At 46.2% G+C, this 27,101-nt stretch overlaps 4 protein-coding genes, 1 long non-coding RNA gene and 1 pseudogene across 7 annotated transcripts; 3 read left to right on the forward strand and 3 right to left on the reverse strand.

Moving 5' to 3' along the window:
* The first annotated feature begins 408 nt into the window (after nt 1–408).
* Nucleotides 409–3,602, forward strand: LOC100840257. The gene is made up of 3 exons (XM_003577412.3): nt 409–750; nt 828–1,147; nt 3,127–3,602. Exons 2-3 carry the CDS (start codon nt 830–832, stop codon nt 3,301–3,303), a joined length of 495 nt encoding a protein of 164 aa, XP_003577460.2. The 5' UTR covers nt 409–750; nt 828–829; the 3' UTR covers nt 3,304–3,602.
* Nucleotides 3,603–6,607: 3,005 nt separating this feature from the next.
* Nucleotides 6,608–8,102, reverse strand: LOC104584969 (brain acid soluble protein 1-like). The gene is made up of 4 exons (XM_010240827.1): nt 7,678–8,102; nt 7,420–7,595; nt 7,088–7,176; nt 6,608–6,628 (listed from the first exon to the last, which is right to left on the reverse strand). Exons 1-4 carry the CDS (start codon nt 8,100–8,102, stop codon nt 6,608–6,610), a joined length of 711 nt encoding a protein of 236 aa, XP_010239129.1.
* Nucleotides 8,103–9,085: 983 nt separating this feature from the next.
* LOC100840861 (DUF724 domain-containing protein 3) lies at nt 9,086–13,158 on the forward strand. 2 transcript variants are annotated; one of them, XM_003577414.4, is made up of 4 exons: nt 9,086–10,148; nt 11,251–11,892; nt 12,022–12,112; nt 12,193–13,158. In XM_003577414.4, the coding sequence occupies exons 1-4, from the start codon at nt 9,150–9,152 to the stop codon at nt 12,960–12,962; spliced, it is 2,502 nt and encodes an 833-aa protein (XP_003577462.2). In that variant the 5' UTR covers nt 9,086–9,149; the 3' UTR covers nt 12,963–13,158. The 2 variants fall into 2 exon arrangements, with proteins under 2 accessions (XP_003577462.2, XP_010237642.1); XM_010239340.3 differs by having other exon boundaries at nt 9,087–10,148; nt 12,016–12,112.
* Nucleotides 13,159–17,368: 4,210 nt separating this feature from the next.
* LOC100824623 (DUF724 domain-containing protein 3) lies at nt 17,369–26,971 on the forward strand. 2 transcript variants are annotated; one of them, XM_010239342.3, is made up of 7 exons: nt 17,369–18,454; nt 19,759–20,130; nt 20,217–20,336; nt 25,361–25,415; nt 25,505–25,593; nt 25,669–25,918; nt 26,001–26,971. In XM_010239342.3, the coding sequence occupies exons 1-7, from the start codon at nt 17,477–17,479 to the stop codon at nt 26,759–26,761; spliced, it is 2,625 nt and encodes an 874-aa protein (XP_010237644.1). In that variant the 5' UTR covers nt 17,369–17,476; the 3' UTR covers nt 26,762–26,971. The 2 variants fall into 2 exon arrangements, with proteins under 2 accessions (XP_010237644.1, XP_010237643.1); XM_010239341.3 differs by having other exon boundaries at nt 17,370–18,454; nt 25,502–25,593; nt 26,001–26,969.
* Nucleotides 21,436–24,279, reverse strand: LOC112268733 (annotated as a pseudogene).
* On the reverse strand, nt 21,436–24,412 carry LOC112268734. Its single transcript, XR_002960131.1, has 2 exons — nt 24,273–24,412; nt 21,436–21,739 (listed from the first exon to the last, which is right to left on the reverse strand). It is a non-coding gene; the product is annotated as an uncharacterized LOC112268734 (long non-coding RNA).
* Nucleotides 26,972–27,101: the final 130 nt, after the last annotated feature.

Raw genomic sequence — 27,101 nt, forward strand, 5'->3', positions numbered from 1 at the left:
ATCGCGCTCTTTCGTCTTCTCGATCCACCGGCGGAGTCGATCGGGCCGCTGCCGACCGACCGACCGGTCCGATCTGGGCAAGATTAGCTCATCGAACAGTCAATCACCACGGGCCAGTCGATCTGTTTAAAATCTGTTGCTTGTGCGCGTACGTGCACGTCTCGCTGCCTGCCGTTGCGCCTACAAGGGATACCCTACCGTTCGTGCAAGCGTGCTTCCAGGCTACCGCCGGTACACGACAAACTCCAGCAGCGAGCCAAGCCGGTTAATTAATAACCTGATTGCGTCCCTGCACGTGGCCAGCCAGCGTATACCTGAGCATGGGCAGCCCGGCCCGACCCGCCGGGCCGGACTTTGCTCTCGGGTCGGGGTCGGGCTGCAATATTTAGATACAGCCCAGCAAGAGACCTAACCCGAGAAACCCACACACGCGCACGCCGCCACGCCCACCCGCAGTCCCGCAGCACCCCGATACTGAGCAGGCGAGACCGCTAGCGACGGCGGCGGCGCGACCCAAGGCGACTCTGTTGGCGTCCGTTCCTCTCCTCCGACCGGTCGACGGCACCAACGAGGAGGCGTCCCCGTCGGTCGTCCGTTCGTCTCCTCCGACCGGTCGACGGCGCCAGCGAGGAGGTCTCCGTTCCTCTCCTCCGACCGGTCAACGGCGCCAGCGACCCGTCCCTCCTGGCTGAGCTCGATGGCGACGGCTTCCCTCTTGTCTCCCGCTCGTGCTCGACATCACCGCCTCAGGTACGTGCTCCTCCTCCATGCCCCTCCTCAGTCCTCTGTTCATGTGGTCATCTACTCATCTGTTATCCTATTTCTAGGCATGGCAAGTCCATGGAGGCCACGTATGGAAATTGACGGTGATGAGGACCACGGTGGCAGCAGTGGCCATGAAGAATCATCAAGAGCTATTGTTGTTCCTCCTGCCCTGACTGCCCCGCCTACTGGACTGCCTCCTGCTTCCAATCATCGTCGTGCTGCTGCTGCTTCTGCTGCGACGAGCGAACCTAGACAGAAGCGTCCAAGATCTAAAGGAAAGGGGCGTGTCGATGAAGCTGCTGGACCGAGCACACAGCGTCAACCTGCAGCTGCTGCAGCCCCTGTTGGAGATGCCCAAGGTGGCACAGCTTCAGAATCAAAGGTTAATCCATCTGCTCCTAAATCATTGAAGTCACAGTCAAAGTGTTTTGATGATTTCACTAAGATATCAAAAGACGGCGATCCTGAGGTGATAGCTGAGTGTAATACATGTCATAAGATACTAAAAGGTAGTTCTAAAAATGGTACTTCTCATCTGCTAAGGCATACTAAGAATATTCACCCTCACGAGAACAGTGAAGTCAACACTTATTTCTTGAAATCTGAAAGGAATGATGATGGGTCTTATAGTTTAAAACATGGCAAGTATGATCCTGAAGCAGTGAGAACAGCGATAGCTTTGTTTCTTCTTGGTGGCTCTCATCCTTTTTCCGTAGTAGAAGAACCTGGCTATAGAGCTATGATGAGTAAAGCTTGTCCTCAGTTCAAGAACGCTAGTCGTTACACCATAAAAAGGGATATCATGTCAATGTTTGAAAGAGATAGAAAGGACTTGATGGAGATTATTCAAACTTGTCCTAGCAGGGTTAGTTTCACCACTGACAAGTTGGAAATCTGATGTCACAAAGCTTAGCTACATTTGCACCACTTGTCATTATATTGATGATTCATGGAAGCTGAATAAGAGGATAATATGGTTCAAAAAACTGAATCCACCATATGATGGGGCAACTATTGCTGATGAGGTTTAGTTGTGCTTTCATGAGTGGAAATTGGACAAAAAAATGATGTGTATGACTCTTGATAATGCTTCATATAATGACAAGATGATTGAATCATTGAGAAGTCATTTGCTGCCCAAAGGTGCTTTACCTCTCTTTGGCATGTTCTTTCAAGTTCGGTGTTGTGCACATATATTGAATCTAGTTGTTCAAACTGGTTTAAAATTGATTGATAATTGTGCGGGGAAACTTAGAGATGTCATACAATACATTAAAGCTTATGGTAATAGGATGCACACTTTCTATGAAGCTGCCACATCAATTTTTAGATTGAATGCCACAAGAAAATTGAAAGTTGATATGCCTGTCCGTTGGAATTCAACCTACACTATGCTTGGAACAGCTTTATACTTCAGATATGTTTTTGTATGGTTTGCCGAAAGGGATAGCATTTTCAAGTCACATTTCTTACCAACTGCTGATGAGTGGGATAAGCTTGCCACAATGCATAGTTTTTTGGAGAATTTCTATGATGTGACATTGGTATTTTCTGGCACAAAATATCATACTTCCAATCTATACTTTAAGTGTGTTTTCATGGTGCACACTCGTTTATTGGAGGCACTGCTAGGCAACAGTTCATGGCTCCAATGTTGACTGATATGAAAACAAAGTTTAATAAGTATTGGGCTGATTATAGTGTGTTCTTATCTTGTGCTGCTGTTCTTGATCCCCGCTATAAATTGGGCTTTATAAGCTATTGCTACAACAAACTCTATCAAAGGGATGAAGCCCAACGCCGACTAGCTGAAGTTAGAGCTACTTTGGTCAATCTTTTTGATGAATATAGAGGGTTTTCTGCCAACATGTCTTCATCTAGTGATCCTGCTTGTGACAGTGATGTTGGTAATTCTGTGTTTTTTAATGACTATGAACAGTTTATGAGCACTAGCCGAACGCATGAAGAGAGGTCACAGTTAGATATGTACTTGGATGAACCGGCTAGAGGCTTGAATGAGAAGTTGGATGTTTTGGAGTATTGGAGCAAGTCATCCATGCGATATCCTGAGCTAGCAGCCATGGCTCGTGATGTTCTAGTTGTTCATGTGTCAAGTGTAGCTTCAAAATTAGCTTTTAGTATGAGTCGTAAAGTCATTACCGTTAACCGAGCATCACTCAAGCCCAAGACGGTTGAAGCTATAATGTGTCTACAGGATCGGTACCGAATTAAATGGGCACGTAACTAGTATTGTTGTTGTAATTTAATTGTTACTCTTTCAATGTTTCTACTCGCATAATCTGCATGTTTACTTTATTGCTCACATGAGGGTGAATTTAATTCTTACTCTTTTAATTGTAGGTGGGGAAGAGGAAAGGGAAAAGCAAGAGCAATCTTCAAATGCCAATCCTAATGACAACGATCTCTCATCAGAATCTAAAGATGATTGCTGCTGACCTGTTGTTGAAGAAGATGGTGCTGGCTGCTATTGTTGATGCAACAAAATGGTTCTTTTTACATGCTGTTTGTGATTTGTGAACCTGTGTTTCGGAAGATGGAACTTTATTTTGTGATTTGTGACCTGTTGTTGAAGAAGATATAACTTGTAGTAGTTAATTTATGGCGTTGGTGCTGGAGTGCTGGACAGGAGATGAAACTGAACTTTTATGCCTGTGTCTGTCAATGTGTGGTTTGGTGTTGGTGTTGGACACTTGGACAGTAGATGTTGAAACTGAACCTTTTATCATGCATGTGTGTTGGACAGCGCATGGAGGAGGCTTATTATGCATGTAATTCTGTAGTTGTGTTAATTGTTGAACTGTTAGCTGTGTTATTAAGATTTGCAAACCAGTATATTGTCATTGCCGGGCTTCGGGCTTCCGGGGCTTTTGTCGGGCCGGGCTCAGGTCTGACTTTTGAGAAAATAATGGGACTTGGGCCAGACTCGGGCTGCAGTCTTGACGGTCAGGCTTCAAGCCCGGTACGAAACCCGGCCTGGCCCGAAAAATGCCAGGTATAGGCCAGCGGCACGTTTAAGAGGTGTTTAGGTGGTTTTTTAGAACGTGCTTAGGTGGTTCTACTCAGCTTCTTCCTTTTTTTTACTCTACTTAATTAAGCTCTTCGAGTTTGAGCCTGTTGCGATCGCGGGTCTATTGACATTTTATCTCTTTCAGTTAATTAACGGGCTTGGCATGTTTTTTCTTGTGATGAAGACGTCGATTTGTTTTTTTCTTTTTGGAGGGGAAGGAACTAAGCAAGACGTCGACTGTGCGTGCGTGGGTGGCGCCCGATTTTATTTGGGCCAAGTTTACAAATTGGGCCCTTCTTTATTCATGGCCCAGTGCGTACGAAGAAAATGGTTACCTGAGTTTGAGTCCGTATAAGATACTAGTCCATGTTATTTTCGTAGACGCTCTTGGAGTCAGTTAATTTGGACTTGGTTTTCTTGGACGCGTGTGCACGAGTAGGTTTAGGCATGTAGGCAGTACGTGGGGTCGCGTATACAGACACGCAGTTCAAGGATTTTGAACCAAAAGTTGCAACGTGAGAGTCTAAAGAAATAAAAAGAAATTGCAATGGGGGAATCCGCCAAAGCGCCCGTGAGCGACTGGAACCCTGCAGCTACGGTGTCTGCGTGCGAGAAGTCGTGGGAGGCGGCGGCGAAGAGCCGGTTCCCGGCGGTTCGGGAAGACGCGGCCCGCCACTTCGCCGAGGCGGGGAAGCAGAAGAAGCGCGCGACGAGGAAAGAGCGGCTGAGCCAGGACACTATAGACCTGTTGCTCGCCAAGTCCAATGCGCCCCGCCCCGTGGCCCCGTGCACCGCGTCAACCACGAGTTCTACGACGGCCTCAAGCACGCGACGCCGGAGGACCGTGAGGAGATGCGCGCCGCCAAGACCATGATGATGGTGCATCTGCAGGCGCTCGAGGACTACGAGGAAGAGCTCGTCAGGAGGTACCACGCCTACGGCTACATTGAGATCGACGTCGACGTGGAGGAAAGTGACGACGACGAGGCGGTGTGAGAGAAGAAAGCCATGACTCTTTCGGCTCGGAGAACGCATCAAGTTATCCTGCAGCTACTGCTGTTTGGCCGGGTTACCTTCTGACTTTTTTTTTTGACCGCAAGGGTTACCTTCTGCCGGGTCTTTGCGGTTTAACTTTTTCTTTTGAGAACAAACGATCTGGTTTTATATTTCATAAAAAAAAAACTATACTGGATCGATACAACTGAGAAGAACAAAAACAACAGATCCTTGATAAAAGAAAGCTTCATCATGGTACCCAAATCAACACTGTTAAATCTATTTTTAATTTTTAACGTCTTGATATTTCTTCGGGTAGTGATAAAATTACGGAACAACGCCTATCATTGCACAAGCTTGATAATCTTATAGGTTTTGAGAAGCCGCATGAGCTGTCCACCTCAAACAATGACACCTAAAATTGTTGGACACATTGTCGCACTGTCCACCTCAAACAATGACACCTCGTGCCAGACAAGCTGTGAAACCGCCGTTTCGTTGATGAATCTCATCCAGATGACGGCGCAGGCCTGCACGCATTGTCGCGCTGACTCACCGATGCAGCACATCCAAGCGCCGTATGCCCATATATGTACGTCCGCACGCATTCACCTGCCCACATCTCTTAACGCAGAGTACCCCATCATGTAACTTCTCGGAAGCTACAATTCATCAGGCACGCTCTTTCTCTATTCTCCACCGGCGGACTCGACCGACCGGGCCGGTGCAGTGCAGACCGCCGGTCTCATTCGGGCAAGATTAGCCCATTGAATGTGCGTGTCAGGATGGCAATTAATGGGGCGGGTCTAAGGGGTCTTGACGGGCGGACCACATCCATATCCATATTTACATCCATCTCCATCTCCAAATCCATTACCCACCCACAAAACTATATGTGGAGCTAAAACCATATCCACCATGTATCCGGGTATCCATGGATCCCCATGGAGCAACATAAATAAAATGCCTTAATAACAATAGCATATACACCTATACCTATACGTACAACAGCATATTCACATCAATATACATCATCAACAATACATATACAACGTTATAAAACATCATATACAAGTGGTGGCTTGTCCGCTCGTGGTGAGTAGGGGAGGAGGGGTGGCGGCCGCCTGAGGGACAGAGGGAGGGAGTTAGGGTTGGGGCCGGTTGTGGGGAATTATTTATATGAGTGAATAATGGAACCACATGTCAATAATTTCTCGATTTTCTTAAATACCGGGTATCCATGGATATCCATGGGTCAAATATGCTATCCGTACCCGCCCAACGAGCTGGCTGGTTTTCATCTATGGATATCGACGGAGTGAGATCGCGCTCCACGTACCGTACAATAGTACTTGCGAAGCAAAAGGGCTGGATATCCACTTTTTCAGTATCCATTGCCATCTTGATGTGCGTGGGTGGACTGGAGCACAATTTTCTTTGGACAATCTACAACTTAGGCCCTCCTTTACTCATAGCCCAGCAGTACTTGCGAAGCAAGTGGGCAATCTACGACTTAGGCCCTCCTTTACTCATAGCCTAGCAGTACTTGCGGAGCAAATGGGCCTGCATGGCTTCAAATTCGGGTGGAGAAGGCCTGGGAATGTGAAGTCCTACCGTACAATTTTTTTTACGTAAACTGCTACGAAATTTAACTATGCATTAACATTCAATCCACACATATGCTATGTCCCCCTACTCACAATTTCTATCGTGGTTTTAGTTCAAACTAATGTGTCGAAACAGACCTATGACAAAAAAAAAACAAAGCACGACTGACCTGAGGATAAATGCAGCAATTTTATCCATGAATAATGGCGCTCATAGCCCGTAGGTGCTAAGCTGAATGAGTATATAATAGTCATTGTTTTAGTCTAAAGTAATACATCAAGATGGCACCGCACGCGACAAAGCAAACACTCCTCTGCACGCTTGGGGTCCGTTTGGTTCTGCTTTGCTCCTGTTTGCGTAGAAAAGCAGATGCTAGTTTGGTTCTGCTTGCTTTTTTTTTCCTTTTGCTTTCTCTTCATCTTCCCCACCACTCCGTTGCCGCTGTCCTCCCTCCCACCAACCTAGTGCGTCACTACGCTAAACTCCATGGCTGCGGGCAACCGATGCAACGAGCGCTTTCCGGCTCCACCGTGGCCGATTTTTGAGTAGCGGAACTTACCTGCCCGTGCAGAGCCACGATGGAAAATGGCGGCAGTGTCTGTGTCCCTACGCTGTTGCGCGTCCCCGTGGTGGTGACACGCATCGGGAAGGTCGCGGGGTGCTGAGGATGGGGCTTGGCGCGGGAGCCACCTTCGGCTCGTCCCTCAACTCAGCGTCCTCGACGTCAGAGGTGAGGTTGATTACCGTATCATCCGCCCCCGTGGTGGGCGCGTTGGGACCTGCGACAAGGGCAAAATAGGTTACTTCAAGCCAAGCTGAGGCACCCGGCGACGAGCGCAAGGGAGTTCTGGATGAGTACCTTGCGGGGTCACCCCACTTGCGGGGAGGAGATTTGTTCCCCTCTGCCCTGGCTTCTACTGCCGGGCTGCCCCTTGCAGGCTGGGTTTCGCCTACAAGCCAAGGTAATCGCACGGTTAAGAGTTAGCGTGCAGAAGGGGCATGTACAAGGGAGGGGTCTGTACCTGCTGCGGGCTCCTCCTCGGGGACCGGGTCGACGGCTGGCATAGTGGCGGCGCCGCTGGTCCTCGTGCCGATTTGGCAGGCACTAACGCTGGCCCGGGTTCGTGGCTTCTTGCTTGGCACAGCGGGTGCGGTGTCGGTTCTTCCCCTCTTGCCCGCTCCTGCCGGGGCGCCGTCCCTGCAAGGCATCAACCAATAAGCGAAGGAATCAAGGCAAGCACAAACCTGTAAAGAGAAGGGGGAGAAGAATGTCAGTTTACCTCGGGGGGTTGAGCTTGAGCGAGTAGCCCGTGAAGATCCCCTGCTTGGGCGGGACCGCGGACCCTCGTGGCGTTGCCGTGGAAGCCGCCGAGGCGCCTCTGGCCGTTGCAGAGGGAGCCGCTGCCGTCGACGCTGCCGACGCAGCCGGGGCCGCTGCGGTGGCGAGACCCGCGGGAGATGAACCCCCGCCGAGTGCTCCTGCCGCCGGCACTCTTGGCCGCCGCACCAGCGGCACATCGTCCTCGTCCTCCACCTCCGCCTCCGGGAGGACCGTCTGGGCTCCTTCAACGCCGCCAGCCTTGTCGCCAGAGGACTCGTCACCGGGCCAACTAGAATCCGATCCCCCCTCGCTCTCCTTGGCCACTTGCTTCCCACGGGCTGCGGGTGGTGGAGGCTGCGGGGCTGAAACCGGGGGATCGGACATCAGCCCCCACTCGTTGCAGGGTGTGTAGCTGTCGATAATGTCATGGAGGCCCGTGACGCCGGCGTGAAGGGATGGAGCCCCCGGGGGCAGCTCTGTGAATGGAACGTTCTCGCCGGTGATTCCCTTCACCAACGCCACGAGGGTCCGCGGTCCCGCCCAAGCAGGGGATCTTCACGGGCTACTCGCTCAAGCTCAACCCCCCAAGGTAAACTGACATTCTTCTCCCTCTTCTCTTTACAGGTTTGTGCTTGCCTTGATTCCTTCGCTTATTGGTTGATGCTTTGCAGGCTGTGGTGTCACCGTGCACGCCGCTGGAGTAGGCCGCCAGAGGGGAGCGCCTTCGGCGGCGCAGCCAGCTCGGGGCACGGGCGGGAGGTGGAGGCAAAACTAAGCCAGGACGGGGTGGTCCTGGCGGAGGGGTTCGAATAGGTACTGTCACTCATTCAATGACATGGTGGGTTATTTTCATCAAGGTCGTGAAGCGAAAGCAGCAAAAAGCACCTCTAAAGGTACTTTGCATTTTACCCTAGAGAGAGCAACTTGTTTTGGTTGCTTCTACTTTCAAACATAATTTTTTGGTTAGCTTTTTTTTTAAACAGCAAAAGCGGAAAATCAAAACTAACCGAACACACCCGGTCCTTAAAATGCACTCACGGTCATTGAGCTTTGTTTCGTTCTCAATTTAGTCATTGTATTTTGAAAATTGAAAGTTATAGTCCGTGACCTTGACGAAATATCACAAACGGTCGTTGGTATCGTATTTTGTACGTATTGGTCTGTAGCTCGTGACAGCTCAGCTCGGTTTTTTTACATTTTTGTCACCTGAAAAATGCAAAAAAATGCGTTCAGATCCTCAGGGATTTTTGCATTTTGCGACGTAATTCTCGCACGGAGGACGGAGCACGGTTGACATTATTTCTCCAGCTCCGTGGAAGACTCGAAACGAAGGCAAGGAGAAGTACAAGGGTCAAGAGACCGAGCATCCAGTTCCGAGGACCCCTGTGACCGCCCCAAACCCCGGCACGCAAAACCCCTGTTCAGCCAAAAATGCCCAGCCCCTCGCCGAAGCAAACCGGCCGCCGCCGAAGCCGCAGCCGAGGCTGGAGCAGCTCGCCGAAGGACTCCTCCCGGCGGCCGCCGCAGTCCCCGGGGCCTTCCTCTCCGCAGCCCCTCGCTCAGCTGCCGCCCCTGCCCCCTGGCACGGAGGTCGAGGTCCGCGTCGACGACGACGGCTTCCACGGCTCCTGGTTCGAGGCCACCGTCGAAGCCTTCGTCCCGGCGCAGCGCCGCGGCTCCCGGCCCCGCTGCACCGTGGCCTACACCCACCTCCCCCCAGACCACCCCGACGCCGCCACCACCCTCGTCGAGCTCTCCCACATCCGCCCCCGCCCCCCGCTCTCCTCCCCCGAGGCGGAGCCTTTCCGCCTCCACGAAATCGTCGAGGCGTTTCACGAGGACGGCTGGCGTTCCGGCATCGTCCTCGCCACTGGCCCTCTCGCCGTCGCCTTCCCCATCACCCGCGAGGTGGTCGCCTTCCAGGAGCCCCACCACGTCCGCCCCCGCCGCGACTACGTTGACGGCCAGTGGGCCCCGTCGCAGGCCGCGGTTGCCGTGCAGCCGAAGCGCGCGGCCAGGGTCTACGCCGTCGGGGAGAAGGTGGAGGTGGTGAGGGATCGGGAGTTGTATGGCGTCTCGTGGTACCCCGCCACGGTGGCGAAGGCCATCGATACGCTGAGCTACCTGGTGGAGTACTTGGATCTGAAGGACGAGAAGGGCACGGGAATGCTGACGGAGTACCTGCATTACCGGTTCATCAGGCCGGCTGTGAGGTGGGAGGGCGGGTTCTGGCTCGGGCCCGGTGCTGCGGTGGAGGCGTATCGTGAAGGGGCGTGGTCAGCAGGGGTGGTGCGCAGGCATGTTGGTGAGAGCAAGTATGAGATTAGCATCGATGGGAAGGAGGCAGAGTTGCTGCTGACGACGGTGCAGGAGTTGCTGAAACCTCAGTACAATTGGAATGGCAAATATTGGAACATTGTCAGAGCTAAGGTAACAATTGCTTAATCCAATTCTTAGCTGTGGCTGTATACCTGCTACCAGATGGTAATTTCAGTTGTTTGGTGTTATCCTATACAAGTATGTCACAAACTATTATTGGATTCTTATCCTATACATGTTATTCTTCTTCCCTCACGTGCATGTGTTGGATGAGTACTGAATGGTTTGATCAAGGATTGTATTGTAAAGTTCATAAAACGCTGTACTCGCTCATTTACGAAATAAAAGATGGGTGTCACCACACTCACATTGATTAGGTACCACTTATTTGATCAATAGGTTGGGCTATAATTTGCAGACTGTAGATCTGTATGATTTTAGAGTTTCACACTAAACCACATATTTATATCTTACTAACATCAAAATGAACTGAAGTGTCGCTTGCTAAAAAATATTATATCATGCTATAATCAAGTGCTACTGCTACTTCCATGAAATTTGTATACGAATTGTGCTAGACTCTCGGACAACTGTGCAGATGTCCCATACAGATTAAAGACTTTTGCTAAACTCAAAATGCACAATCCCTCCCTCCCAATGTTTTTTTCACATTGGATCACCATTCGCTTCTAGGCATGTTTTCTTACATTTAATTTCAACACATGAAGCATGGACTTCGATGCTTCTAATTTCTTTTAATTCAAGAACTTATATGAGGAATCTCTTCGCTGATGTTGATTCAGATTGAAATTCATGGTGTGTGCTGTCTCATGTGAATGCTTGAGATTTTATGTCATGTGGGGGCACGTGCATATTATCCAACCCTCAGCTCCCTTGTTCCCAAGCACGTGACATATTATTTGGACCAGCTCCAGTGTGTTTGGCTGTTTGCTACGTTACAAGTGCTATGTCATTCTTGATATGGATACAGTTATGTAGCCGTATGGATAACTGACTAATTTCATATCTTAATTTACATAATCATATAGTATGTGTGTCACTGGATGATCGCATGTATTTGTTGCTATATGACATAAAAACGTCTTAGTAACTGTTCTTCTGATCATATTGGTAACTCTATTTGTTATGTTGTTAGCACAAGATATATTTCAATTTTGCATGACCCATTCTAGACATTTCTTTATTTACACAGAGAAAAGGTAATGAGCGGCAATCCATATCTGGAGAACACCCAAGCTCATCTGTTGAGGTGGCATCCAATGATGATGAACATAAGCATCATACTGAATCTTCGAGCACAAAAAGGTCAAGAATAGAACTGATGGAGAAAACCCCCGAAGAGTTAACTGATGGTTCTAAAAATGCGCCAGAGTGTGAGATGAACAGAACTTTATCTGTGTTACGGAAGTCATCAGCAAGTAGTTCTTTACCATCTGGAAGGAATAACTTTCGAGTGCTTCCACAGAGGATAGTGAGTTCCTGTACAGTACCAATGAAGGGTAAACCTCATAACAGATCTAGAGCAGATGTTATACCAATGAAGGGTCTTGGGCTTCATCATGCTTCCTCAGAAAATCCAAAACCTCATAACAGATCTAGAGCAGATGTTATTGGGGAAGTAAATCATGAAATCCTGTCTGAGATGTTGCGTTCTGATGGTCAGCTTAATACACGTGGAACAAGTGCTGATGAAGCCCATGATATGCTTCCGACTGCAGGATTAATAGAACAGAAAATGGATTCAAATTGCATAAATAATGCTGCCCAACAGATGGAAATTCATGAAATGCACCCTATTCAAGCACTTAGGGGAAACAGTGACGACAATGATAATGTGAGTTCCCATCATTTTGTTCTGTTGTTGAAGTAATGTTAGCTTGTAACCACTTTTACAGTTTTTTGTTGAAGTAAGATGTTACTATCAGTTGACAGCTTCTCACCTGGGTATTTTATTCAGAGACAGTTGGAGAGGAGAGGACATGGTACGGTGCACGTAAATGAAGTAACAATTCAAAGGATTCAAGAACCCATTGAATCAATATGTGGTGGACAAGGTATGTGATGTGTAATTGCATGTCACAAAATATATATTAATTGTATGTTGTACTTCAGCGGAGCAGTTGTCTAATTGCAGATTTTCAAGATGGGGAAAGAGTGGATGAGAGACCGACTGAACCGCATGTCCAGAATGCTGCGAGTTCACATTGCACCATTGGCAACACTCCATTTAGGAGCTGCTCAGTTTCTGGGAGCTCTCTGAACTTAACCTTGGGTTCACATCAAATTGAGCATGTTTCACATCAAATTGAGCATGTTTCAATCACGAAGACCTCATGCTGGTGGGATCTGTGCCGGGATATACAACAGCAACCCCATTTCCTTCCGCTTCAGGAATTTGTGCCAGAATTGCGTGAAGGAATGGCTTTAGGTTTAATGGTGGCGTATGTCAGCTTAGTTGACAGTATAAAAAAATCCTGCATAGAAGATAGCATTGCATCATTTGAAGGGAAGATTAGTGCCCTTGCCTATTTAGAAAGAAATGGATTTGACGTTAAATTTCTGCAGCTTAGCCTGGACAGATTGCTTCAGATGAAACGTAATCATGCTAAGCATCTTGAACGTGTGGACAAGTTAAAAGAGCTGTTGCCTGAGAAGGAGTCTATCATGTCTGGAAAGTATGTTTTGCTTCGTGAAAAGGAAGAAGCTATATGTCAACTTCAGCAAAAACTTGAGTGCCTACATGGTGAAGTTGAGCAGATTGCAAAAGAGGCAAAAGATGAAGATGCAGAGATCTCTAGGCTGAAAGAGGATGTTAATATCACTTTGCAAGAACGTGATGACGTTGTACTGCGATTTCAGAGTGTTCAAGCCGAGTTGTGTTCAACACTGCATATATCTGACTGATCTGATCTTCAGGGATCGCTTTAATTTCTAGTTTGTTATTCTTATAACTTGTGCCACGGGGTGTTATGGCCTCCAATTATGTTTTATTAGAGCATGATCTGACTGAACTTTCTGTTGTCTTTTGCTACCTATTATGCATCTAGCAGATGCAAATGCTAATGATAAATGACCATGGATCTTGAGTTTGCTGCTGCAATTTAGATTGTCCTTTTATCCTAGTTCGACCTTATTTATTACTCCTTTCGATCAATATTAATCGTCTCAAATCTGCCCAAATATGGATGTATTTATGTCTAAAAAGCGTCTAGATACATGTAATATTTCGACAACTAATATGGATTGGATGGCGTATTGTTTATTTTACCTGCCTTCTATTTTCTCTCATTCCTGTAATCTGCTGGTGGTGCTAGTGATCGACATGGAGTGGGTCAATCTGACAACTAGACACCTTGGTGGAGGCCTAATCTATAACAAGTTGGTGTGTTTCTGTTGGTTATGCAAATTAGATCTTATCAGCATTCTTGTGTTCTCCACGTATACTTCTCTTTGTGATAAATATATTACACATGTAGCGGCTCCATGCACTGAACACATCAAAAGTGTTGAGCCGGCCAACACATGGACAAACGCTCATGTCTATGCCTCAAGTTCATTCATCCTTTTTCGGCCCCAGTTGTTGAAGGCCATTCGTCTGTCAGGATCCAAATGTCTATGTCTTTAAAGTTGAACTGAGTATCAGTCCTTTCGCTAAAAATATGCAAATCCAAGCAAGTCAGAGTTCAAATATTGTTTGAACTGCTTTACACTCCCCTTTTAACATAAACCCACTGTGCCGTGAGAACGAGGGCCCGTTAGGGAGCTCTGCAGGCGTTTTAAACACACATATAGCAAGATATGGTACTAAGCTCGGAAAAGGAATCTATTGTTACAAATGGGCTTCTTTTACTGGTTACAGACTATTGTTGGGACGCAACGGAAATCTTATCACTTGTAACCCGAGAAGTGAGCTAAACACAAAACAGAGTTAAAGGGGGAAGATAACAGGCAACGCTATACAAGGTTCTCTTGTTCACGTTCATACATTGCACATCACACGAAAGCTGTTGATCCAACGGCCCACTCAGAAGAGCTAATGATTCAATTAGTTCAGAAATTCGAACGTTGCTTCATATGGAGAGAGCTAGCGGACTGCGAACGAGCTTCTAACGCAGTGGCTAGGGGTTCTAGTAGCACTTCATTGGTCCTATGTTCGATTTACATTGGGAGCGAATTTCAAGATGAAGGGTTAAAAAAATCTCCTCGTCTGTTTCATACCAAAGCACAGGTTTAAGGCCGGTTTTGCTCTCACGTGGAACCAAATCCTCTCGTCTGTTCCATACCAAAGCACAGGTTTAAGGCCGGTTTTGCTCTCACGTCGAGCCAAATCCTCTCGTCTGTTCCATACCAAAGCACAGGTTTAAGGCCGCCGGCTTTGCTCTCACGTGGCGCCATGATGCCGCTGTGTATGGGTGGGGCATTAGATTCGGAGATTTTCTAGACCTGTGTGAGAAAGTGTTTTTCTTTCAAAACGATACCGGGGGTTTCTTCCCCCTCTAGTAGGCCTTGTTTTTTGAGAGCTAAGGCCGGCTTTGATCTCACGTGGCGCCACGATGCCGCTGTGTATGGGTGGGACATTAGGTTCGGAGATTTTCTAAATCTGTGTGAGAAGGTCTTCTTCTTTCAAAACGATACCGGGGGATTGTTTCCTCCTTTAGGAGGCCTTCTGAGAGCTAGTGAACATTGGTTCACTCGCAGTCCCGATTCTCAAAGAAACTCACACTGTCCATCCTTACACTTTAGTTGTCCTGTAAATTGAAATGAACATCATCAAAATATATGTCAAATTGCCAAGGGCATCGAACCTGACTAATGTTTCTTCACCAAGGCATCCAATTGGTACTATGATGATTTTAAAATATTCCATACAGCTAATTGTTCTTTAAGTTCAATTAGCGTCAAGATTTAATATGTTCAAATAGCGGTCATGATTTTTCCTCCAAGGTGGTTTCCTTGCAGCAGTGTCATCCATAAAAGAGTAATTTCGATCACAGGCGCACGCTAGTAATTTCGATCTTCACAAAAGAGTAACAGAACATACATAAAACACCAAAATATGCCAAATTTCCGATTTTTCACGTGAACTGTAAAATGAAGTGCTCCCTCCGTCCAACAAAAGATGTCTCAATTTTGACTAAATTTTAATACATCTATACACTAAGTCATGTCTAGATATATTCAAATTTTGACAAACTTAATACATTTTTTATTGGACGAAGAAGGTACGATACTGTATTAAATTCAAAAGGACTGATACATTTTGAACGTAACACACATGGGTGGGGCATGTGGCAGTACGTGTTGACAGGTACCGAAGAATGAGAATGTCACTTGGCCTCTATTTTAGCTATCGTTTTCTTTTCTGAATTCTGTAATTTGTCCAAATAAATTCCAACAATTGATGAAATTTTAAGCTTAGGCTTCAGATGTTTTTCTCTACCTGCTGTAAACGTTTAGGCTCTCTTCGCATTTACCGGTCAAGGAACATGTTCAGGAACATGCTAATATCCGTCACTACTGAAACAACGCCTTTCCCTAGAGTAGACTGACAGTAAAACATCGACAAAATTAAGGACTGCTTTTCTCCAGTGCTACATAGATCCACCGTGGATTTGCCAACATCAAATTGCCAGCATATACCCACAGATTATATAGTCGCCCATCTTATAAATCATAGAGATCATGTTCATAGACTATACAGCGGGGCTGCTCGTATCATACGGTCGGAGGAGAAAGAGGATTATATACAGTTGTTTCCTTTGATGCCTCAATTGTTCAACACGAACAAGATCGGACGGAGCAAAGCATCGGCATCAATTAAGAACCTGGGCTGTGGCTTATTCGGCAACGCGAGCTGCTCTCGCCGCTGTTGAGTGCCATCTCCATGTCGCGGTCTGCGAGCGGAGGTGGCGGCGTGGGCGTCACGGTTGACGATTTGCGCTTGGAGCAGAAGTGGAAACAGACGACGAAGATGGTGACCGCCGCCGCCGCCACGGGCGCCCATGGATCCGTCCAAATCGCCTCCTCTCCCACTCCTCCCAAGTCCCAAAGGACCCTCTTGCCCACCCACACCTTCTTGGCTAGTGTAGGCTGAAATCTGAACAGGGGAGTGGGCGTGGCGGTTGCCGTCCGCGAGCGTGGAGCGGGCCAGGGACTTGCACTTCGAAATCTCGTTGATGGCCACGACAGGGATGGGCTCGCGTCCCCGCGCGAGGAGCAGGGCGGTGACCTTGCGCCACCACTCACGGTGATGGCCAGCGGCACGGTGATGGCGCTTCAAAATCCCGTCAGAATCCTTCACAAATCCTTCGAACGGAACGAGCCCCTAAATGAAAAGAGAGCAGGGAGTTTTTCGCAAAAACGAACACAACGGATGAATACTCTATTTTGACGAAGGATCGAAACGGATGCATGCGGTGCGGTGACAAGAGAATTAATTTACTAGTACGTGCATATACCGGCAAAATGAAATTAATGGCTGATTAATTAATTCTGGCAGTTGCATGCATGGTAAAGTTGCGACTTTTCGAATAACCCCTTTTGCGTGGCGTGGACATCACTTCTACGTGAACCTCGCAAAGCGAGGGAGTGGTGTAGGCACATGACGATTATGGCCTACTACTACGTCCATAATTCCAGAAATTCTGCATGATTGTGGAGACAACAAATGGTTGAATCAAATCATGCTTCAGCGATCTTGATTAATTCCATATCACAGTTTTCCTTCCAGATCAAAGACATTAATGTTTTTAGTGTACAAGTTTCCGTATTTTGCCACGACCGGTCACGGTATATGATTCGAGTGGATAGCTGAAGATAAACAACCAAGTTATAAACTTCATTCGGCCTCCGAAACAACCAAACAAACGGCACGACCGACTGACCACCTGGTACACGCGTTATAAAAAAGGGGACCATGCGGGCTATGGTCGCACGGCTGGCACGTCAGAATTGTTAACACTCACACTGAACGGACCAGATCAATATAGGGACAACCGAGATAGAACTCATTGAGTTACAGAACCATTGGGCTGCCGAAACAGCCAAACCAGACGCTACGGCCAGTTGAATGAGCGGCCACGAAAATAGACTTGCGGAGCTACAGCGTTTCAGGTTGGACCGCTCGATACATACACGATAAAAGAGGTCTATACGAGGTATTGTTCATCCGGATGACAGATCAGAATCGCTAACACTCACATCAGACGGACCAGAGCTATAGATTAACACTCGTGTCATCAGACGGACAAGAGCGATAGATTTGGTGAAAGGACACCTCTGTATCCTAGAACCCTAGTCTCCTACGCCGCACTTCGCATTCACACAAAAAAACGGAAACCTCCAGTTCCGACCGACCCGTGACGCTGCAGGCCTGCACCGTCCCAAAACCCCGACAGGCAAAACCACATTTCACCGGAATGCCCGGCCGCTCACCGGCGGCAACCGGCCGACGCCGGAGCCGCAGCCGAGGCTGGAGCAGCTCGCCGAAGGGCTCCTCCCGGCGGCGGCCGCAGTCGCCGGGGCCTTCCTGTCCGCAACCCCTCGCTCAGCTGCCGCCCCTGCCCCCCGGCACCGAGGTCGAGGTCCGCGTCGACGACGACGGCTTCCACGGCTCCTGGTTCGAGGCCACCGTGGACAGCTTCATCCCCTCGCGTGGCCGCGGGCACCGGCCCCGCTACACCGTTACCTACTCCCACCTCCTCTCCGACGATTCGGGCGCCACCCTCGTCGAGCCCTTCGCCCCCTCCCGAATCCGCCCCCGGCCCCCGCCGCCCGCCACCACGGAGCCCCTCCGCCTCCACGAGATCGTCGAGGCCTTCCACAATGACGGCTGGTGGTCCGGCATCGTCCTCGCCACCGAACCCCTCACCGTCGCCTTCCCCATCACCCGCGAGGTGATCACCTTCCAGGAGCGCCACCATGTCCGCCCACGCCGCGACTACGTCGACGGCCAGTGGGTCCCTTCGCAGGCCGCGATTGCCGTGCAGCCGAAGCGCGCGGTTAGGGTTTACACGCACAATGAGAAGGTGGAGGTGGTGAGGGACCGGCCGGTGTATGGCTACTCGTGGTTCCCCGCCAAGGTGGAGAAGGTCATTGATGGCCTGAGCTACCTCATCAAGTATCTCGAGGGTGAGGAGATGGAGTACCTGCATTGCCTCTTCATCAGGCCGGCCGTGGAGCACTCTGTGCTGGAGAGCGAGTTCAGGCTTGGGCCCGGTGCACCGGTGGAGGCTTATTGTGATGGGGCTTGGTCACCAGGGGTGGTGCTCAGGCATGTTATTACTGATGGTGACTACGAGGTTTGCATCAATGGAAAAGAGGAGAAGATGCTGCCAGAGTTGCTGAAGCCTCAGTACATGTGGAATGGCAAGCATTGGAAGATCGTCAGTGCTAAGGTAATAGTGGTGAAATCCAGTTCCTATCTGTGCCCGTGTGTACCTGCTTGTCAGTAGTTTTAGTGTTTTGTTGTTATATTCTTGCGGATGAGATACTAGTTAGGTCATACATCTTTGGGAGGTAAATTTTGTTAATCTTCACTGAAGATTAAACTTCGAAACTAGATATCAATGATTCATTACGCTCGTGGCCCAACCCATTAGCCAAGTATTTTGAAAATATGCAGCTTCTGAGTTCTGAGGACATTAATTTCATAGTAATGAAGTTCTGAACAATTTTCTTGAACAACCATTGTTTAGTATAATGATTTGCCAGCATAATCAACTATGATTTTTTGTATAATTAGACTTTAGATTTTCTTTCTTGTTGGATTGCTAATATTATTGCTAAAGATATTGATATGCTCTCTGAAATACATACAAAATACTATGTGGGAACAGACATTCTTTATGTTTTCATCTTTCTTGTTGGAGATTGGCAAAATATGAGTGGAGGTGTCATACTGTTGCTGACAGACTCTCGCTTGAACCATATCTATTAGTCGTTCTTCCATAATGCCAAATTTATTGACTTTTACTTGATTCTTTGCGATTTATTCTTCATCCTGCTTTCTCCCATTGATCTTGGGATTGCTCATAATCATTTTGACATTTTCAAAAAGTACTAGTTTCATCTTGAAGTCTGACATATATATATTAACTTGGTATGAAGTTACAAGAAAGCTTATGTTTGACAAATTACACCACAGCGCAAGTGCATATAAATTTTAGAAAACTTCAGCTGTCCAATTTGTGCGGTATTGTCTTTTTGTTATACACTTCTCTCCTTGGCTTTGGCACTCTTTGCTTTCAAGGCAGAGCAGAAGTTGTGTTATCCTGGAATTTCATCACACTGCCAGCACCACACTGTCATTCATTAGGATAAAACAAGAAAATAACTGGTACCACTTATTTGATAACTAGTTGGCCAATATTCTAATGGTACGACTGTCCACTCATATGATTTTAGAATTTCATATTAAACTTAGATTTATATCTTACTAATATCAACATGAACTGAAGTATCACATCCTATGTCATTCTTGACATGTATATTATGCACCCATATGGATCACTGAGTAATGCATATCGTGATTGATTCAATCATGCTATTATGTTGATACTGTGTGATCACATGCCAATGGTTTCTATACAACTTGAAAACATTTGTATAACTGCTCTTTTGGTCATAATTCATAAATCGATTTTTTATGGTGGCACTGCCTATAATTCAATTTGTTGTAAACATTTCTATACTTATACAGAGACAAGGTAATAGGCAGCAGTCTCTATCTGGAAAACGTCCAAGCTCTCCTGTTGAGTTAGCATCCAGTGATGATGAACATATTCAATCTTGGGCCACAAAAAGGTCAAGGAAAGAACTGCCACAGAAGAAACCTGAAGAGTTAACTGGAGGTTCTCAACATGCGTTGGAGTCTACGATGGACACTACAGTATCTGCATTGCGCAAGTCACTCGCAAGCAGTGATTCTCCAAAATCTTGTTCTCCTAAAAGGAATAATTTTCAAGTCCTTTCACAGAGGATAGTGAGTTCCTGTGCAGCACCGATAAATGGGCTTGGGTTTTGTCATGCTTCCTCAGAACATCCCACACCTCAGCACGAATCAAGATCAGACGTGAGTTCCCATCGTTGTGTTTTACAGTTGAAGTAAATGTTACATTCAAAACATTTATGGTTATTGTTTTTGTTAATCATTTTCAGGTGCAAATTCAGTTAAAGGGTAACAGCGATATCTCTTGCAAGGAAATTATATGTGCTTTGAGTGCATCTGCATGCAACATCCCTTCACCGCTGGATAAAAAGATAAGGGTGTCTAATGCGGTATGTCTTGTTACTTTTTATTGTACGTTATACTCCTTTCTATTATCTATATTCACCAGTATGGTGGCCTTCGCAAATTCCGGGGCATCCTCTGAAACTGATAGAGGGATCATCTGAAAATGGTGGGTAAATAATTTGTGGCTTCTCAGGTATAAATTTATGCCTTTGTAGGTATTGATATTTTCTTATTACAAATAATGAACCCAGGCAACGCAGTTATTTTTGAAAACAACATTATAGAAGAAAGCCATCATCTTTAATATTTCTGAGAGAATCAATTTACCGAAGACATTTAAGAATCACATTTAAAAGTTCTCATTTTCTTTGAGTTTTAGAAAGGACAGGAATAACTTGTTTCTTTAGAATGCAAGAGATATAAATCACAAATAGATATATATATATATATATATATATATATATATATATATATATATATATATATATATATATATATATATATATATATTACATGCATTATAGTGGTCTATCTGGTTCGACCATATCAGACATACACATCAACCTCCCTTGACCACTCAATTTAATACCCCTGGATACATTGCATCAAGAAGCGAAGAAGGTATATTATCATCCTGTGGAAAATGAGACATACCTTCATGGATGGAAAGGAAATAATAAGAGACAAATGATGCGGACATCCATTTCCACAGCGAACACCAGAGCAATCGTATTCTTCTATATTGCACTATGAAGCACATGATTGCTGACCTAACAAACATTAATAGGGATTTTTTTGGAAACAAGACATATGATTAACGAAATTGGGACTTTGAATCGGTCAATTAGAAAAAAGAAAATCTTGAATCAATGCATGGAGCTTCATGCTTTACCTATGGTAGCTTTTCATACACACACGCACGATGTTTGTTGTAGTGAACCCTAATATAGTGAAGAAATTAAAGGTTACTGAACATATCTTCTCATTGGAGTCGTACCAGAGTTAGTATCAGCTCAAATAATATTTGTGAAACAGCCTAGCTGCATTTGCAGCCCATAATATGGCAGGTGGAAATAATGGATCCTAAATATCATTTAGAGCAAGGGAAAATTAAGTGATCACAAAGATAGGTAACTCATGTGGTAAGCACATCAATCTCAGGAGCACCTCTTCTAAAGTGTATTCTAAAATGTAAATCATAAGTAGAAGTACAGCTGCAAGTTACAGATCCCCAGTCATAAAGTTTCAAAACTAAAGCTCTTTTTCATCTCTGCCGTGTTCCTAGCTGATGTAAACATCCAACTATATGCTGCTGACCTGCTGTGCAAGGTAACACACGTGAAGGATATATGTACATCTGATGAATCTGGAATGCAGTAAGCCTCCGAGAAAAAAGTTATTACTGATCCCACCTCTCAAAACAGATTCCTGAGTCTAGTGAGTTGCTCTGCAGCATAGTAAATGTCATAAAATTAGACATGGCCTGAAATGTCGTTGTAGGCAGCGGAAGAAATACTAAAAGGCAAGTTAATGCATGGTTAGCTAATGATAATCAATAACAAAGAAAGTAAAGAAACTTGAGTTTGTATTTTGTTAGGATTATTTCAGTAGAAGTAATAGCTTTGAAATATGCTCTTCTATCTCTTTGTAAAATATAAAGGTGAGCTAAGCCCTTTTCTTCAAGGAAAGATAGATTTTTGGTATGTCGTCAAATGCATATTACTTTATGAGCAAAGATATGGATCCACTGTCCTTCTCAAATTTGACAAATTATGTTTTAGGACACGAAAAATCAGGAAAACAATACGTTTTAATGACTGCATCTAGTAGGAGATAACTACCACCGCACAACACCAACCTGGGGGAATATATGACGCATAAATCTAAGAGGGAGTACTGTATGCACAGCTCTCACATTCCAAGCAAAAATAGATGCGCCTGATACTAGCTAGTCCGGACTTGGTGTACACCATCACAGCTACTTTTTAGACATCTGGGAGTATCAATTATGGTTCTTGTTTCCGTTTTTTCACAGCAGTCACTGGAGTAGCTCATTTACTCAGATAATGTATACATGTAAGTGAAAGGAAGGTAGATTGCAGTCGCAATAGGTGTACCATACTGAGATGTTTGTGATGATGATTATTGAGGTTTTTTCAGGCCAATACCAAATTGAGTTGGCTGTAACGCCTAGTTAATAGCTTAATTAAAAATTATCTATAGCAGATCACTTAGCTCTGTCATATGTAAAATTGTAAATCTCCCTTTTTTCACAGTTGAAATTTAACTCTTCTGAAAGGTGCTGACTATTATGTATGTTAGTTTGGAACATGAGCGATGTATGTATGCTTTGTATGCTCTCATAGCAATTCCAAAAGAGGAAATTGCATTGCGGGTCCTACAAATTGGCACCAACTTGCGGGTCCTACACTTTAGTCCTATAAGTTGCAAATAAAAAAAAGCATACTTAAACTTGACACCGCTGATCACTTTCGGTCCAAATTTCACCCACGCTTGATTTTTTTACACGCAGGCTTCTGAGCTGGACAAGGCTGTTTTTTTCCCCACAAATTCGGCTTTAGATTTTTTTCGCCACTCCTGCTGCAGCTGCTAATGGTGGTGGGGGTAGTCTCCGTCTCCTTCTCCCACGCGTCCTTATAATCCACTGTTGGCTCCTCCGCCACGGTCGCTGTCGGGGCCTTCGAGTACTCACCGGCGACGAGGGGTTCACTTTGTGGTGATCTTCTCCTGCACGATCTCGAGCCTCTCCTCCTCCACCCTGTCCTGCTTGGCCACGTGAACAACAACATCGTCAGAGATCTGCTGCTCATCAAACGACACGGCGCTGTCGGCGTCGGAGCCCTTGCTAGCGACCGACCAGGGACTATACACATCACCGAGGTCCACCGCCATGGCGCTCTTGCTGTGCCTGGACCTGCCGCCGCCACCGCGGAAGGAGCGGGAGGCCCGCTGCATCAGCTTCCTCGGGAACCACATCAAGGACTGGTAGTAGGATGATGAGGAGGATGACCGCTGTGACGGCTGCAGCTGCGGAGGTGGCCGGTTGCGTGTTGGTGGTGACCATGCCCATGCAGTTGATGGAGGATGGCGGAGGCTTGTGGCGGACGTAGGCCCGTGTGGTCGGCGTGGATGTTGAGGCACGCGTCGGCTTCTGTGGATGCTGGGAGGAGGAGGACGTGTTGGTGGCGCCGCTGCTGAGCGGGGAGGTGGAGGGCACATTCACGCGATGTACCGGGTTCGGGGAGTTCTGTACCGGGTCTAAACCCATGAAACCTGCTGGGTTTCTATGTTTACCCATGAACAAACCCATGGGGATTAAATTTGACCCAAACCTGTCCCCTGATGGGGTAAAAACCCGCGGGTTTACGGGTTTTGGGGCCCCATTGCCATCTCGACTCACGCACCTGCATCGTGGAAGGAGCTCCGCCCTGGCGCCACCGTCCGCCATGCCCTGCTGCTGCATTGGCATTGAGGAAACGAGAGAGGAGGCAGGGGGTAATTGCGAAAAAAATAATCAAAAGGCAAATTTGTGGAAACCCCCTGCCTTGTCCAGCTCAGCAGCCTACGTGGCAAAAAAATTGAGCGTGGGTGCGATTTGGACTGAAAGTGATCAGCGGTGCCAAGTTTTAGTATGCTCTTTTTCGATTTGCAACTTGTAGCACTAAAGTGTACATCGGTGCTAAGTTGTAGGACCTGCAATGCAATTTCCTCATTCCAAAAAAAATAGTTACCCATCTGAACTGACATGAACCAACAACCAAATAAGGTTAAGACAAAAGGAAAATATAGCAGAATTATGCTCATTTTAATCCTAATTGCAGCAACCTAACTTCTAAGTATCAGAAAGTATATACTAACTCAATACCCTGCAGAAAATTAAATGAGAATATAATTCAAGTTTAACTGTCACAAAATTAAAACCTGGCAACATAATATGGAGCAAAGAATAAGAATCTGACATGGTATTGATAGATGCGCTTGATTGATGATCTTCCTTCTGATGGTTCTTGCTCCTTCAAAGAGTCATAGATCGTCTAATTTGTTGTGCTCATATGACCAATTTATAAATAACCATAATAATAGGACATGAACACTTTAAGGAAACTGAAGGTTCTCTATTTAGTATTGTCACCTGAAATGCACATTTGCATCATTGAATTCCAGTTTGTATAGAACTTGGAAATAGTCTAACAATTCGATCTCTTCTAGAAGCTTGATCTCTATTGTATATATCAAGCTAAGTACAGTAAAATCTGCAAATGAAGCTCCATACTGAAGCTATATAATCCACCTGAAGAAACCAACGACTCTGCTGTTACAAGACCATCATCATGCACTTCAGGAATTAACACAAAATCCTAAGTTTGGTCTGCTATGAGATATATCCTTGATCCCCTAATATTCAGACCATCCAAGTAGAAAATTCCAAGCAAACGATCTAGGCATAAAGGCAACAGTAACAATTACCAGGGGAGGGCGCGGCCTAGTAGCAGGAGAGGGTGCGGGTGGTGCCAGACAGAGAGGATGAGACTGCGAGGCGTTCGATGGCAGGCTTCAGAGGATTGGGTTGAGCTCGTGCAGGAGGACTGCGGGCACCTTTATGCGACAGAGGCGGTGGCTGGGCGAGGCAGCACGATGCTGGACAGTGGACACCGAACTTGGGGTCCACAGCGGTAGCCTGTGGACGTCGAGATAATGGGAGGAGGGAGCGGTTGGTGGCTGGTCAGGAGGATGGGAGCGGTTGCCTCCGTGGACTTGTCACTCTCTAGAGGATCAACATGATGATTTTTTTTATTATTATCTGATGCAATGGCCATATGGGGCATAGGCAGGTAATATTCTCAGAACTTCACGTGCATAGGTATATTGTGATGATTCAATGGCCACGGTTGATGCGTGTTATAAATAAATAGTCAGATGTTTTGCTTTATCATGTGATTTTCTAGCATTCTATCTATCTTTTTTTCTGGTTAGTCCATCATGTACTTTTAGTATATAATAGACAATTGATGTACATTACTTGATCTGTTTGTCAATATTTTTGCAGGTGTCAAGAGGGGCTGGTAGTGGCTCAAATCCAAACGTTTTTTCATCTAAGAAATGTAAGTAGTGTTTCATCTTAACAGTGATCCATGATCTATCAACCAGATGGTTTATCATGATCTTTATATTGTTGTACAACCTGCAGCAGCCGGGAAGCAAAGCTTCATAGCAACTAGTACTATGCGGAAGAAAGGTACAAAGAAGGTGGCACAGCGACTGAAAGAGTCGCTGATGGAAGTAAGGACTTTTTGCTTTGATAAGATATTTCTGTTAGTTGGTGGCTTTTCACCTGGTAAATTTTTTCATGGACAGTTGGAGGGGAGAGGACCTCATACCCCACAGCAGCTCAGCAGGAATTTGGAGATGCATGTAAATGAAGGAACAAATCAAGAACTGCTTCCCATAGAACCCCCAGGCTTCAGATCCATTTATAATGAACAAGGTAGACCTCATACCCCGCAGCAGCTCAGCAGGAATTTGGAGATGAATGTAAATGAAGGAACGAATCAAGAACTGCTTCCCATAGAACCCCCAGGCTTCAAATCCATTTGTAATGAACAAGGTATGTGCTGTGTAAACTACCCATGGTAGAAATGTTCGTTAATTGTATCTTGCAGTTCAGTATAGCAGTTTGTTGATGGCAGGTTTTCTTGATGGGGAACACGTGGATGAGGAACCAATCCACATTGGTAGTTCTGAGTGCACTATGAACGACACTCCATTAAGGAGCTACTCAGTTGTTGGTAGTTCTCTGTTCTCCACTTTGCCTTCATCTCACATTTCTGGTCAGCAGTGTTCGCTCATCAAGATTTCAGACGTATTGCATCTAGCTGAAAAAACAATGGAAGTGTTCCGGAAGGTTCCACAGCGACCCCATTTCCGTCCACTTGAGAAACATGCGCCAGAACTGCGTGAAGGAATAGCTATAGGTCTAAAGTTGGGGTATGCAAACTTAGTTGACAGTGTGAACAACTCCAGCATAGAAGACAGCATTGCATCATTTGAAGGGAAGATCAGTGCTTTGACCATTTTAGAGGAAAATGGGTTTGAAGTTAAGTCTTTGCACCATATCCTGAACAAATTGCTTGAGGCCAAACTGGATTACAGCAAGCATGTAGGACACCGGGACAAGTTGAAAGAATTGGTACCGCGGCAAGAGTCCACTGTGTCCCAAAAGCACGCATTGCTTAATGAGAAGGAAAAAACTGCATTTCAGCTTCAGCAGAAACTGGATTCCATTCGGCGCGAAGCAGACCAGATCGCAAGGGAGAGAGAAAATGAAGATGCAGAGCTCCTCAGGCTGAAAGCAGAGGTTAATGCTACTCAAGAGGCATGCAGTGAGGGAGAACTTCGATTTCGCAGCACCCTGGCTGAGCTGCGTTCAAGACTGCAGCTTTCTGACTGAGTGTTAACGGTCATCCCGGTAACTTGTGCTCAAGCAGGGCCCTAGGCCTTATCTTTATCTAGGATCAGGATCGTATCTGGATGAACTTCCTGTTGTCATTCCCCAGTGTTACTGCATCTCGCAACAGATGCTAATGATTGCTGACTGTTGATCTTGAATTGCTGCTGCTATTTAGACCATCAATCTATGCTGGTTGTATTGTACTGTACTTATCGCTGTTCCATTTGCTTGCGTTCTGTTTTCTTCGCTGACGTGAATTTTGGCTCAACATGGCAACTTGCTATTGCTTTACATATCATATCTGATGCCTTGTTGGAAGCCTAACATATAGTATCAAGTA

Source organism: Brachypodium distachyon, chromosome 4, assembly GCF_000005505.3.
Source record: "Brachypodium distachyon strain Bd21 chromosome 4, Brachypodium_distachyon_v3.0, whole genome shotgun sequence".
NCBI classification, from domain to species: Eukaryota; Viridiplantae; Streptophyta; class Magnoliopsida; order Poales; family Poaceae; genus Brachypodium; species Brachypodium distachyon.